This window comes from Trachypithecus francoisi, unplaced genomic scaffold (assembly GCF_009764315.1).
Source record: "Trachypithecus francoisi isolate TF-2019V2 unplaced genomic scaffold, Tfra_2.0 Lachesis_group8, whole genome shotgun sequence".
NCBI lineage: Eukaryota > Metazoa > Chordata > Mammalia > Primates > Cercopithecidae > Trachypithecus > Trachypithecus francoisi.
This window is the reverse complement of record NW_022681473.1, coordinates 10,678,951-10,694,225: the sequence shown is the minus strand read 5'-3', so window position 1 is coordinate 10,694,225 and position 15,275 is coordinate 10,678,951. Positions and strand designations below refer to the sequence as shown.

Genomic DNA, 15,275 nt, shown 5'->3' with positions numbered 1-15,275 from the left:
GATAGGGCCCTGGGCTCTGGCTCCAGCTTATCAAAGAAAGGGATATTAAACACAGCTTCTCCTGCCATCTCTATTTTGGCCAACGTGCCCAAATTGACCACAACAGCTGTTCTGTGTTTACACACTCTGAAGTCAAAATCACTAGCCACATCCTCAGGCTACGTGCTCTCCATGGTTCCCGGGAGGTGAGCAGTTTTAATACTGTGTGGACAGAAAGGGAAACTAGACTCAGAGTCTAAGCCAGTGACCCAAGGTCACACAGTCACTAAGCGAAGGTTCTGGATTCCCTTCAAGTCAATTTGACCCAAAAGTCAGTTCTTTGGGCCAGGCCACTGGAATGTTCTCTGATGAGACTTGTATGGGCAGTCTCACCCGCTGCTTTGCTTGATGTCCCAGGATAGCTCCTGTCTGCCCACTGCAGATTTCGCAGGCTCAGGCCTTGGAGCAGCATCACTCAGTGCAAGCTTGAAGCTGTGGGCAGATAGGTCAGGAGCTGCTCAGCCCCCCATTCTCTCACTTCCTATGAAGAAATTGGTGCAACCAAAGATGGCGGATGCACCCCAGAAGCATTCTCCAGGGGGAGACCTGTGCTTCCCTGGGGCGGTGGAGGGAGGGAGGGAGTAAGTGTTCAGGGCAGCCACTTGTCAGGGTGACAGTTATGCTGAGAGCACCTGGAGAATCTTCCTGGCTTGCAGTCACCTTCTCACTAGGTCCTCACGTCATGGAGAGAGTGTGAGCTCTGGTCTCTTCCTTTTCTTTTTTTCTGAGACAGAGTCTCGTTCTGTCGCCCAGGCTGGAGTACAATGGCATGATCCTGGCTCACTGCAACCTCCGCTTCCCGGGTTAAAGCAATTCTCATACCTTAGCCTCCCAAGTAGCTGGGATTACTGGCACCTGCCTCCACACCTGGCTAATTTTTGTATTTTTAGTAGAGATGGGGTTTCACCATGTTGGCCAGGCTGGTCTTGAACTCCTGACCTCAGGTGATCCTCACGCCTTGGCCTCCCAAAGTTCTGGGATTACAGGCATGAGCCACTGTGCCCGGTCTGGACTCTTCCTTTTCACATAAGAACAGTAATTCCATCCTAGAGGCTCTACCCTCACAACCGAATTACCTCCCAGTGACCCCACCTCCAACACCATCCCACAGGTGGGTTAGAGTTCAACATACGAATCTGGGTGTGAGAGGAACACAAGCATTCAGTCCATAGCAGAGCCCAATTATGTCTTTAATAGAATTCATACTAAGCTGCATTTCCAAATAAATTTTCCTATGCTTTTAACTCCATTAAAATAAAGATTCATGAACACAAAACAGTAAAATCAGTAAGCCAAACTCCACTCCTGCTGGCTAAATAATATTCCTCCATAAGAATTGGTTGTTGTTGGGACAATTTCTTGGATTTATTGCCTTTCCCGCTTGCTTCTGGCCAGCAGCAACCCCACAAGGCCTGCAGCAGCCAGCACGCCTGCCGCCACACTTACTGTCGTGACTGCATCAGTGACCTGCAGCAGAAGAGAAGGCAGAGCACACTCAGCATCAGGGCAGGACCACGATACATACACCAGGAAACTACAGCTCAGGAAAGACTCGTCTGGCCCAGTCCTCTTCATTTGAATCACAGAGGGAACAAATATTGGCTGGGAGAGGGGATGCCAAGAGGTCAGGCCACCCAGGAAAGAGGAGTGGAGATGTCTGCTGGGCACAGAACGAATGGAAGAACAAAGCCATAGGTGTGATATACACAGAGTCAAAGAAGGAAAACCAGATACACCCTGTGGGTATTAAAAGCATAATAGACCGGGCGCCGTGGCTCACACCTGCAATCCAAACACCTTGGGAGGCCGAGATGGGCCGATCGCTTGAGCCCAGGAGTTCCAGACCAGCCTAGGCAACATGGTGAGACCCCATCTCTACAAAAAAATACAAAAAAAAAAAAAAAGGCTGAGAGTGGTGGTGCACACCTGTAGTCCCAGTTACTCAGGAGGCTGAGGCAGGAAGATCACTTGAACCCAGGAGGCGGAGGTTGCAGTGAACCAAGATTACACAACTGCATTCCAGCTTGGGTGACAGAGTGAGTCCCTGTCTTAAAAAATAATAATAATAATTCAAGGAAAAAGCATAATAAACCCCCAGAGTGTGGCTGTGGCAAGGACAGAGGGGCAGTGCCCAGATGTTCTAGGTCAGGGCTGGCCGACTGGGGCCCTTGAGGCAGATGTAAAATTGGGAAATCACCCCTGGGAACTCTCACTACCCAAGGCTTGAGGGCAGGGACCTCGCCTGGATGGGTCTCAATGTCCCAGGTGCTGATCCCACTGCCAGGCACAGAGTCGACATTCATAATTCATCTGCTGAATGAATGCTGGACTGTGAGGAGGGCGGAGGGTGTGCTGTAATAAATAAGATTGCCTCACTTATGTGCTGGCAGGAGATGGTTCTGCAGAAGGAAGAGGATACGCTGAAACAACCGTAGAGATGTGAGGCTGACCCCTGAGGGTCGGTGTGCTTGGCACAGCTTTTGGGAGCTAGCCAAGACAGCCTGCTGCGATCCTGTAGGTCCGCCCCTGCCTGCGCCACTGTCTCTGAGAGAGCAGCACTGGAGCGACTGGGGGAAACAACATGGGGTGGGGGGTAGGGGTGAAGACTGTGAGAATGGCTGCTTTCTAGATATCAGCACTGTGCTGGGAACTCTCCAGGCCCAGTATTTTTTTAATCTACCTGGCAACCCTAGGAGGTAGTGATTCTAATTCCCACTTTCCAGAGGAGACTGAGGATGGACAGTGTAAAGAACTCACGCAAAGGCCAGGCGCAGTGGCTCACGCCTGCAATCCCAGCACTTTGGGAGGCTGAGGTGGGCAGATCATCTGAGGTCAAGAGTTCGAGACCAGCCTGGCCAACATGGTGAGACTCCATCTCTTCTTTAAAAAAAAACAAAAATTAGCCAGGCATGGTGCCTATAATCCCAGCTACCTGGGAGGCTGAGGCAGGAGAATTGCTTGAACCCAGGAGGCAGAGGTTGCAGTGAGCCAAGATCACGCCACTGCACTCCAGCCTTGGTGACAGAGTGAGACTACATCTCAAAAAAAAAAAAAAGAAAAGCAAAAAAAAAGAACTCACGCAAAGCCACACAGCTGACAAGTGAGTGACAAGGCTCAGATCTGCCTGACTTCCCAACAGGGGCACTTAAGCCCTTCACAGACAGGGAAGCAAATATTTAAACCAGCAACCAAATAGCAGATTTCTGTGGAGTATCAATGAATTTAAGGCATGTGAGTGACTGGGGAAAAGAAAGGGGAAAAAAGAACCATTTTATTCAAATACACTCAGAATCAAGTGTCAAAGATAAACAAAGCCAGACATAACTTAAAACAGCAAAAACAGATTTGATTCAGTCTCACTGACAGCAGGGAAAGAGCTGAGCTCCATTCCAGTTTGTGCAGAGGTGACTGACATTTTAAAAGGAGATGGAGGAGTAGGGAGATGGGTGAGCAAGGGCTCAGTAGAGTCAGGGAGATGAAATATTACAAAGGGTTAGTCCCCGAATACACGATGAGGCCAGCTGTGTCTGCTAGCTGGCAATTATCAAAGTTAGGATTCTACCCTCCCACAGAGATGGGGACAAAGGCTCTATCCTTCCTGATGATTATATTTCAAAGGACTGGCTCTCAGGTCCTTGAGAAAGATGGTTCAGAGTTGTAAGAGATATACAGTCAGCCCTCCATATCCATGGATTCCACATTCATGGATCCAATCAATTGTGGATTGAAAACATTTAGAAAAAAATTTTTTTAAGAACAATAAAAAATAATACACATTTTAAAGGCCAGGTGCGGTGGCTCAAGCCTGTAATCCCAGCACTTTGGGAGGCCGAGACGGGTGCATCACGAGGTCAGGAGATCAAGACCATCCTGGCTAACACGGTGAAACCCCGTCTCTACCAAAAAATACAAAAAAAAAAAACTAGCTGGGTGAGGTGGCGGGCGCCTGTAGTCCCAGCTACTCGGGAGGCTGAGGCAGGAGAATGGCATGAACCCGGGAGGCGGAGCTTGCGGTGAGCTGAGATCCGGCCACTGCACCCCAGCCTGGGCCACAGAGCGAGACTCCATCTCAAAAAATAATAATAATAATAATAATACACATTTTAAAAATACAGTATAACTATTTACATAGCATTTACATTGCACTGAGTATTATGAGTAATTATGAGTGGCTCATGCCTGTCATCCTAAGCAGCTTGAGAGGCCAAGGCAGGTAGATCACTTGAGCCCAGGAGTTTGAGACCAGTCTGGGCAATGTGGTGAAACCCCATTGCTACAAAAAAGAAATACAAAAATTAGCCGGGTGTGGTGGCGTGTGCCTGTAGTCCCATCTACTCAGGAGGCTGAGGTGGGAGGATCTCCTGAGCCCAGGAAGATCGAGGCCGCAATGAGCTGAGGTCACATTTCAGTGGAGCACCTCTGCACTCCAGCCTGGGTGACAGAGTGAGATGCTGTCTCTAAAATAAAATAAGTACATGAGAGGATGTGCACAGGTTATATGCAAATATCACACCATTTTATACAAGGGACTTGAGCATCCATGGATTTTGGTGTTCTCAGGGGATCCTGGAATCAATCCCTCCCCCACCCATGGATACCAAGAGATGACTGCATCTATGTTTCAAAGCCACAGAGGAAGGATTCATAATTATAAGTCCTTTTTAATAAACGCTCTAAGAAAGGGCCAGCGCCTCTGTCCGGTGTTGGTTAGAACAAACGGTAAGTTCTCCTGGCAACAGAGAGCTTTCTTAGGCAGGCATTTATCGTGGGGCTGGGGTCATTCATCCTACGGACACAGTCTTATTTTGCTAGAAGCAGTGCCAGAGCTTGGTCATCTATTAGAGCAGGGCCTGGATGGCGTTGTGTGCCAAGAGTCCTGCAGTTCTCACAAGTCCACTTTCTTACAGAGCGAGAACTAGAGACAGACAGAGGAGGGTCTTTCCAGACACGCAGAGTCAGATGAGAAGGAAGGAGGGAGAGGAAGAAAGAAAGGCAAGTTAATGGGTGACCTGCAGCAGATGAAGTTCAACAAGAGAGGCTCAAGGACAAGGGACAAACTAAATCAAAGAAAACTGCCTCCCCTGAGTCTTCCCCGTCGGCTTGAGTTCTGACCCCCTCAGAAGCACAGCAGAGGGCCAACCACTTCCTAAAATTGGGGTCTTCCAGATTGATTTCGCGGCTTCCGCACGGCCTATAGAAGAGCTTTTAGATGCATGATAAGGCAGCCCATCCCCAATCCCTTTTCGACACCCCTCCCATCCAGAGATAGGTCCACCCTCCTCAGCTCAACAGAGGGGAGACCCTGTCAGCATGGTTCCCACTGAGTACCAGAGCATGTCCCACCATGCCCCAGTGCCCAGCATGGCCTGGCACGCTCTCAGTTAATAGCCTGGCCTCCCTCCTGGGGTACTTGTTTCCAGAAGGTGTGGATTTTCCTTGCCCATCTCCCCTTCTTATTACCTCTCCTTCTCCTAAGAGCTAAATCCTTCCGCGCCCTGAATCTGTGGTGCACAGGCTAAGGTGTAAACACTCCTAGACACCAGTAAGGGAGGATTCAAGAATGCATTGCTCCTAAACAGAGAAGGCTTCAGAAAGGAATGTGCAACCACGTTGAGGCTCCTGCCTCATCTGTCTGCTGCTTTAGAATGAGAATTCTAAAGTGAGATGGTTGCCATGGAACTGTGCATTGACACACTCATTTGAATTGAAAAATTGTCAGTTTTTTTCTGAATGTCAAAATAAGCCTGATTAGGCTGATTGGTTTGAAAATAACACCTGGCTTGACTGTTTAACCTACACGGAAGACATTTTTCCCTAACTGAAGGAGCTAAATGTGCAACTCCAAGATTGTGAAGAAAATACGTACACAAATATGTAATACGCAATATACCAAAATCCATCCTTTACAAATGTTTTACATTTATGATTTTTTAAGTGTTTGATGTCATCTAAGAATGTATGAAGGGATGGATATGTGGTTTTTTAAGTTGTCTTGGACTGGGTGTGGTGGCGCACTCATGTAATCCCAAGGGAGGCCGAGTCAAGCGGATTGCTTGAGCCCAGGAGTTCAAGACCAGCCTGGACGACATGGCAAAATCTCATCTCTACAGAAAAATACAAAAATTAGCCAGGCATGGTGGCACATTCCTGTTGTCCCAGCCACTCAGGAGACTGAGGTGGGAGGATTGCTTGAGCCCGGGAGGTCGAGGCTGCAGTGAGCCATGATTGAACTCCACGTGATGTACTGCAGCTTGGGTGACAAAGTGAGACCCCGTATTAAAAAAAAAAAGTTTGTGAGACCCTGTATCCAAAAGTTGGCCAACTATGGCCCATGGGTCAAATCCAACCTGTGAACTATTTTTGTAAAAAATAAATAATACACTTGTTGGAAGACAGCCTTGCCTGTTCGTTTATATGTTGTCTGTGGCTGCTTTTGTGCTGCAAAGCTACGGCAGCAGGGTAATAAGAGAGACACCACCTGGCCCGCAAAATCTAAGATATTTACTATCTGGCCCTTTACAGAAAAAAATTATCCAATATGACCTGGGCTTTTCCCCTTCCTGGCTCACGCTGTTCCCTCTGCCTACACTCCTTATTGCTCCCATTCCCTGGTAATCTCCAGCTCATTTTCTTTCAGATTAATCAACATAATTAAATCAGGCTGGGCTCGGCTGTCACCTCTTCTACAAAGCCTTCCTTGATCTGGGCCCTTGGAGAGAACACATGTAGGTTTAACTCTCCCCTCTTCACCATGGCTGACATGGACTAGAGACTCAATAACTAGGAGTTCAATGAATTTGGACAAGTTACTTAAGCATGGTGAGCCTCAGTTTCCCCATCTGTAAAGTGGGAATCATAAAGCCTGCCTCTAGGGCTGTGGAGGGCTGTTTCAGGCTGTGACTCCCTTCTGTGGCCACCCCCCCAACCCACTGCACTGGTCTACATTGCCAACTTGCCTATCTCCCCACCCTTGTCCCCACCCCAAATGTGACACCCTCAAGGGCAAGGGCTTCATATCTGCTATTTTGTCTTGCTCATGTCTATTTCCATCCCGCCCTGGCCCCAGCAGGGACCCAGCCTCTGGCAGCTGAGGGAGTGGCCTGGCTCCTGGGAAGGGGACGCAGGCTGAAGATGCACCTGGTCACTGCGGGAGACCCCATAGCGCAGCTGGTTCACGAAGTGCTCGCAGTTGTCACTGGTCAGCGAATAAGGCAGCTCCTGCCCCACCAACTCCTCTGCCCGCTTGACGATTTTGTTGGAAGGCAGTGGCCTGTATCTGTCATCGTGTTTGTTATTGACCCTGTAGTTGTCTCTCCCAGCCACGGCAGACAGCAGTTCCTTCTTCACTATGGCTTTGTTGGTCAGGGCAGACAGGACACAGGCCGCACCAGCTCCAGCAATTTCACCTGTGCAAACAGTGAGTTCAGTCCTGGGCAGGGCCTGGGGGGCTCAGGGCTGGCTCCAAGCTCGGTGGAGCCACAAGCCAGCTGGGTGCCCTGAGCGCCATCAAGAAGGAGGAGCTGGGGGGAGGGGAGAGGGATTGCATTGGGAGTTATACCTGATGTAAATGACGAGTTGATGGGTGCAGCACACCAACATGGCACAAGTATACATATGTAACAAATCTGCACATTATGCAAATGTACCCTAGAACTTAAAGTATAATAAAAAAATAAAAATAAAAATAAAAAGAAGGAGGAGCTGTGGAAGGACCTGTCCATCCTGCCTGGCCTCAAACTTGAAAACAGGGAAGACCCAAGCCTGGGTGACTTGGGAGAAGTCACCATGGGTCCCTAGGCTCTGGTTTCCTCATTTCTGAAGTAAATAACCTGAGCTCTAAAGGACCATGTGAGTTCAGATACACCTGAAAGAGTCAACCGTCAAGGCAGAGTGGTACAGGGCAAACAGACGAGGCAAAAGAGCCCCAGGCCATAGTCCCAACTGCCTCTCACTAGCTTGTGGCTTAGAAAAAGTCACTCCAGGCCAGGTGCCTGTAATCTCAGTACTTTGGAAGGCTAAGGCAGGAGGAACACTTGAGGCCAGGAGTTGGAGACCAGCCTGCACCGTATACTAAAACTCCTGTCTCTAAAAATGAAATTTAAAAAATTAGCTGGTCATGGCAGCACATACCTGTAATTCTAGCTACTCCAGAGGCGAGGCTGGAGGATTGCTTTAGCACAGAAATTACAGACTGCAGTGAGCTGTGATTGTGCCACTACGCTCCAGCCTGGGCAGCAGAGTGACATCTTGTCTCCAAAAAGGTAGAGAAAAGAAAATGTCACTCCATTGCCCTGAGACGGTGCTGTGGGAGCTCCAGTAGGTGAGGGTGGCATTTTGAAACAATAGGAAAGGAAACAGCTGAACAAGACAGAAGCCTGTCCCGGGAATCCAGGCCCCCAGGTTCTGGCCCTGGCTCTCTTACTGTGTGTCTTCAGAAAAAGCCCTTCTCATCTTGGGACCCTGGTTTCATCATTTTCAAATTAGAAGAACTAGGCCAGGGGATGTCCATGCCCTCCAGCTGTAAATTCTCCAATTGGCCTCTAAAAGGGACCCCAGCCTCCTGGGAAGCTGAAATGAAACAGAGGCAAAGTGACAGCACCTGGAACCCTCAGGGAGGGCCCGATGGACCCAGGGGTCTGCAATGGACCCTGCTAGAAGCAGCCCAGCTTAAAAGAAAGCCTGTTGTAATGTCAGTTTCTGAATAGCCAGTTTATCTAACGACTAGCTTCTAAACTTAGGTGTGTATTCACACTTTCCTTTACTGATTTTTATTTTCTTTTCAAAATGACATTTAAACAAATGTCTTGGTCCCAGCTCACTCCAGCTACAGAAGCAGGAATGGGGGCCAGAAAGACCCTCTGCCAAGGAGAGAAACAGACGAGTCAGCACCCAGTCTTGCCTGGACGGACTGCAGATCCTAAAAAGAAGGGGAGCTGGAGGAAACAAGATTAATACAGGTATAAAAATATGTCACCAATAATTTATTCATTTTCATGAGAAAAATACACTGTCTCCTCCATCTCTACCCCTTTATATCCCCTAAGCCAATGTCTTGCCTTCTTGGCTTCTAAGATTCTGTTTTCTGCCCCATAGTTTTCCTATCTCTGCCCCTAGTCTGCCAACATCTCACCCCCCATTTCCACCTGTCAGTCTCCCCCACGCCCCTCTCTTCCCCCTCTTCCTCTCACTCTCCTATTCCTGCCCCTCAGTCTCTCAGTTCTGGGATGCGGTTCTTCCTTCTCCCCAATAGGTAGCACCCTTTCCTGTATTGCTGGTGAGGTACTTTGGACAACAGTTTGCCAGTTTCTTATTAAAGTAAATATTCACTTACCATCTGACCCTACAATCCCACTCCTAGGTACATATCCAGAAGAAATAAAAATCTGTGTTCACACATACAAAAAAAACACATGCATGGGAATATTTATAGTGGCTCTAATGATTATTGTCAAAAACTGAAAATCACCCAAATGTCATTCAGCTGCTGAATGAATAAATAAATGGTGGTATATCCATACAATGGAATATTATTCAGCAATAAAAAGGAACAAAGTACTAACACATGCTACAACATACATCAATCTTAAATGCATTAAGTTAAAGTAATTGGACACAAAAGGCTACATTCTGTATAGTTTCAGTTATGTGACATTCTGGAAAAAGCAAAACTACAGGGACAGAGAAAAGATGGGCCGGGCACGGTGGCTCAAGCCTGTAATCCCAGCACTTTGGGAGGCCAAGACGGGCGGATCACGAGGTCAGGAGATCGAGACCATCCTGGCTAACACAGTGAAACCCCGTCTCTACTAAAAATACAAAAACTAGCCGGGCGAGGTGGCGGCGCCTGTAGTCCCAGCTACTCGGGAGGCTGAGGCAGGAGAATGGCGTGAACCGGGAGGCGGAGCTTGCAGTGAGCTGAGATCCGGCCACTGCACTCCAGTCCGGGCGACAGAGCGAGACTCCGCCTCAAAAAAAAAAAAAAAAAAAAAAAAAAGATCATAGCTTGCCAGGAACTGGAGGTGTGAGCATATATATGGGTGTTGACAACAAAGGGGCATGGGAGAATTTTCGCGGGATGAGGTGTAGTGTTCCCCAGTTTTCCCCCACTTTCTTTCTTTGTCCTGACTAACACAGAATGCCTTGACACTCTGTGACCCGACTAGCTGCGGTTGCCCTCTGCAGGCTTGAACCCAAGCTGGAGCCTTTAACATTCATTCCCTGGCATGGATAAAGTGGTTTAGGTTGTTGCATGAAACACTGAAAGAGCAGTGTGTTGCTAAGCACGTAGAAACTAATCCCAGGTTTTGAAACCCTTTTGTGAACCTCATAACCCAACCCCCTTGTTCTGGACATTCCTGGGAAGAACATCTACTGTCTTGCTGTCCAATTGGAGGACACTTCAGCCCTCTGCACGTAAGTTCGCCTAATAAATGCTTTGGACCGATCAGCCTGGCATTTAGTGCTTCTTTCTTTGGGATGGCCCCATCTCAGGATTTTTGGGGGCAGTCCCCTGAAGAAACTCCCCTGACACCACTTTTGGGGCCACTCCAACCATGGGTTCAGCTGAACAGAGAACATTAGGGAATTATTTTATAACTAGATTATGGTGATGGTTACATAGTCATATGCATTTGTCAAAACCCATAGAATTGCATACTAAAAAGGATAAATTTCACTATTTGTAACTTATTCTTAAATAAGTCTAATTTTTTAAAAACTAAACACATGCACACACCTAAAGAGAAACTAAAATGGAGGCCATAGTTTGAATAGTCCTAGACCACTCATAATCATGTAACGAAAAACTTAAAATTCTTCTGATTGCCCCAAAATGCTAGCTGTAACCATAAATAAAACTTAAGCTATCCTCATGTCAACATTGTGGACTTATGCTCTGCTTTCTTTAGCAGCCCAACAGACAGAGAAAGTCAATATTTTTTTAATTTTACTCGGAGAAGCCAACAGTATACTTGGATAGTGTTATTGAGGCTCCCTTATACTTTTCACAAGTTTTACATAAAAATTTAAAACCCCTGAAATTTCCCAGAAATGTAGTATGTAGATGATTTGTTTCTGTGTTCCTCATCTAAAGAGGACTCAGAAATTTACTCAACATATCTCTTTTTTTTTTTTTTTTTTTTGAGATGGAGTCTCGCTCTGTCGCCCAGGCTGGAGTGCAGTGGCCGGATCTCAGCTCACTGCAAGCTCCGCCTCCTGGGTTTACGCCATTCTCCTGCCTCAGCCTCCTGAGTAGCTGGGACTACAGGCGCCCGCCACCTCGCCCGGCTAGTTTTTTGTATTTTTTAGTGGAAACGGGGTTTCACCGGGTTAGCCAGGATGGTCTCAATCTCCTGACCTTGTGATTCGCCCGTCTCGGCCTCCCAAAGTGCTGGGATTACAGGCTTGAGCCACCGCGCCCGGCAACGTATCTCTTATAACAACTAGCCTATAAGGGGTATAAGACCTCTCAAGATAAGCTTCAACTTTCATAAGAGATGGTTTGTTATCTAGGTCATAATTTATGTAAAAAAGGAATATTTCTGTGCCCAGAAAGAATAAATAATATCCAAATTTTCCTTGATCTGTAACTGAAAGACAACTCAGAGGACTCCTCAGGCTTGCAGGATATTGCAAGTCCTGGAACCCAAGTTATTCTTTATTGGTCTCTCCACTCTTTTTTTTGTGTATGCCAGAAGGCTTGTGGAGAGTATTAACAGTAGCCTGTTTAGAATAGTGACACACTGGGAACATGCCTGATATAGTTTGGCTGTGTCCCTACCCAAAATCTCATCTTGAATTGTAATCCCCACACGTCAAGGGCAGGACCAGGTAGAGGTAATGGGATCATGGGGGCGGTTTCCCTCATGCTGTTCTAATGATAGTAAGTGAATCTCATGAGATCTGATGGTTTGTTTTGTTTTGTTTTGTTTTGTTTGAGAAAAGAGTCTCGCTCTGTCACCCAGACTGGAGTGCAATGGTGCAATCTTGGCTTACTGAAACCTCTGCCTCCCGGGTTCAAGTGATTCTCATGACTCAGCCTCCCAAGTAGCTGGGACTACAGGCATGTACCACCACACTCAGCTAAGTTTTGAATTTTTTTTTAGTAGAGATGGGGTTTTGCCATGTTGGCCAGGCTGGTCCTGAACTCCTGACCACAAGTGATTCACCCACCTCGGTCTCCCAAAGTGCTGAGATTATAGGCGTGAACCACTGTGCCCAGCCATCTCCACTCTATTAACTAACCAAAAATAGCACTAAGGAACTTCTTCCATGGTAAATAAAACATGAGAAAACCTTTACTGAACTTAAACAGACTTTACAGAATCCTTTCACACTAGGACTACCCAACTATTCTGAGCCCTCTACATGTTTGTTTGTGAATGCAACAATCAGGCTTTTCTCACCCAAAAACGTCGAGGAAGAAGTAGACCTATAGCCTATTATAGCCTGTAATTGGACATAGTAACCAGGGCATATCCAAATTGTTTAAAGTCACATGTCAACATGACCTCACAGTTTCGCCACTCAGATACAAATAAGTAAGTTTATGCAGCACTGCTACCTTAAAAGGATGTAAGTCTGTAGTCAATCACAACAGAAAACAATGTACTTCTTCATTTATGTAACTTTGTAAACTGAGCTATAATTGCTGTGAGCCAAGCTTCTTGTCATTTTAGTTTAAAGTCTCTGGATTCGACCGGGCGCGGTGGCTCAAGCCTGTAATCCCAGCACTTTGGGAGGCTGAGATGGGCGGATCACGAGGTCACAAGATCAAGACCATCCTGGCTAACATGGTGAAACCCCATCTCTACTAAAAAATACAAAAATCTAGCCGGGCGCGGTGGCAGGCGCCTGTAGTCCCAGCTACTCGGGAGGCTGAGGCAGGAGAATGGTGTAAACCCGGGAGGTGGAGCTTGCAGTGAGCTGAGATCCAGCCACTGCACTCCAGCCCGGGCGACAGAGCGAGACTCCATCTCAAAAAAAAAAAAAGTCTCTGGATTCAAAAACTGTTCTTTTGTATGTGCAACAAGCCTTTTAAATTTCTCTAACTTGATTTGATTTCATTTATATACACATCTATATATAGACATATATGTGTATATATACATATATAAGTATCAATATTTCTATAACTCTTGAAAAGAGTTGCATATATATCTACATATATAGATGTTCTGAGTTTCACTTCCTTGGTGACCCAGTCCAAGTCTGTATGTGTATATATACATATCTTCCTATTAGTCATATTGATAATACGTGTTATGCACTGTATTCTCTCAAGAGTCTTAAATATTTGTCAGCAGTCACTGACTCATCATGACAATCTCTGTAAGAATTAAGTCTGGGCCGGGCGTGGTGGTTCACGCCTGTAATCCCAACACTTTGGGAGGTTAAGGTGGGTGGATCAGGAAGTCAAGAGATTGAGACCATCCTAGCCGAAATGGTGAAACCTCATCTCTACTAAAAATACAAAAAATTAGCTAGGCATGGTGGTGGGTACCTGTAGTCCCAGCTACTTGGGAGACTGAGGCAGGAGAATCACTTGAACCCGGGAGGCAGAGGTTGCAGTGAACTGAGATTGCGCCACTGCACTCTAGCCTGGTGACAGAGCGAGACTCCGTCTCAAAAAAAAAAAAAAAAAAAAAAAGAGTTAAATCTGTATGTGTACGGATACACATAGAAACTTGGGCTGGGTCACAGGGAAAGTGAAACTCAGAGCCTCTATATATGTAGATATATATACATCTATGTGTGTATATATAGATGTGTATAATGTGTATATATACACCTGCTGTACAACTATTTTAATGGCTGCATAGCATTCCATTATACGCAGGTATATCTATTTTACTTGACCAATCCCCTGATGTCTTGCACTTGAGTAGTTTCCAGTATTTTGGCATTTTCTTTGATGCCACGATGCTTCAGATGGAAAGGGAGGTTGCTTTAGCCCCTGGCCAGGCCCTGCACCAGTGTTTTCCTGTACCTTCCTTCATTTCATCCCTCCATGAGGTGGGACATAGGGATTCTCATCCCTGCTCTGTAGAAGGTGCAGCTGAACTTAGTGATGTGAAGACGCATGCTCAAGGCACACAGTCTGTAAGCAGAGGAGTCACAATTCCAAACTGGTTCTGTTGGGCTGGGAGGCCTACGCGCTCCTTCCTTTGTACGATGCGCTCAGTTGTAAACTATCTGAAGGAAGTAACTGCTTCTTACCCTGGCTTGTACCTCCAGAACAACAAATACATAGGAGATCCCATGGAGGGATGCTCACCAAGCACAATGAGTTAGTCAGACTGAACCCCACTCTATAATGGAATAAAGGTCAATAGTCTCTCCATCAACTTACTGCAAAAGAAGAATAGCAGTTGTTACATCTAGCAGGAAAAACCACAATTCATTCAGCATTATGTATTGAGTGCCTACTCTGCTAGACCCTGAAGTGAGGACAAGCACATAATTGTGCATCTCTTCACATTCTTGATCTCAACCCTTGTGCTTAAAAAGAGAACCCATCCTTACTGGGGGGAGCCAGATGGACCACAAAGCCATGTCCCACGTAGATGGCCCAGTGCTCATAGCCAAAGCGAGAAATCTCAATCAGGTCTCCAGGTCTCAGTGTTCATCTTGGTCTAGGCTGCAACAGAAAAACCAGAAACAGGCAGAGGTAAGTCATCTGCAGGAAACATTCTAGGGCCTGACCTGCAAGGAGCCCCAGCCCAGCCTGCAGATTCCCTCTGCTCATCACTTGCAGGAAACAGGGGGGAAGGAGCACTGCTCACATGTGTAGGAAGCACCTTCATTTACTGGGGTTGCAGGACTGAAAAAGTGCTCTTCAGGGGACAAGGAGGAGATGAAGAGAGTATCTTTAAGGGAGATTTTCATGAATGTGCAGCACAGGAGTGTGATGGAGTGATGTGCCCAGGCTGAATGTGAGTGCATTTTACGCACAGAGTATGTTTTTGTCAGCAAGTGACTGCATGATTCCCAAGGAAGCCTAAAATGCCTCTTTAAGGGCCACCTGCCATGAGCCTGAGCCCAAGTGATTCTTACGAGTTCTAGAGCTCTGACTTGCAACGCCCAACATGTCAGAGGCAGGCGGACACTTGACCCACATTACACACCGCTCCTTTGGGTGAAAACTATCATTACCCCCACTTGACAATGAGCACATGGAGTCTCAGGAAGGTTAGGTAACTTGCCCAGTAAGTAGAAGAGCAGCAATGAAGGGTAGG

The 15,275-nt window shown here is 46.8% G+C and overlaps 1 protein-coding gene across 1 annotated transcript; it reads right to left on the bottom strand.

Annotated features, from left to right (window-relative positions):
• Nucleotides 1-1,208: 1,208 nt before the first annotated feature.
• Nucleotides 1,209-14,662, bottom strand: LOC117080651 (phospholipase A and acyltransferase 2; the record flags this gene model as incomplete). The annotated part of the gene is made up of 3 exons (XM_033205864.1): nucleotides 1,209-1,506; nucleotides 7,177-7,445; nucleotides 14,563-14,662. Coding segments are annotated over 3 exons (471 nt in total), but the record flags the coding sequence as incomplete, so codon positions are not given.
• Nucleotides 14,663-15,275: the final 613 nt, after the last annotated feature.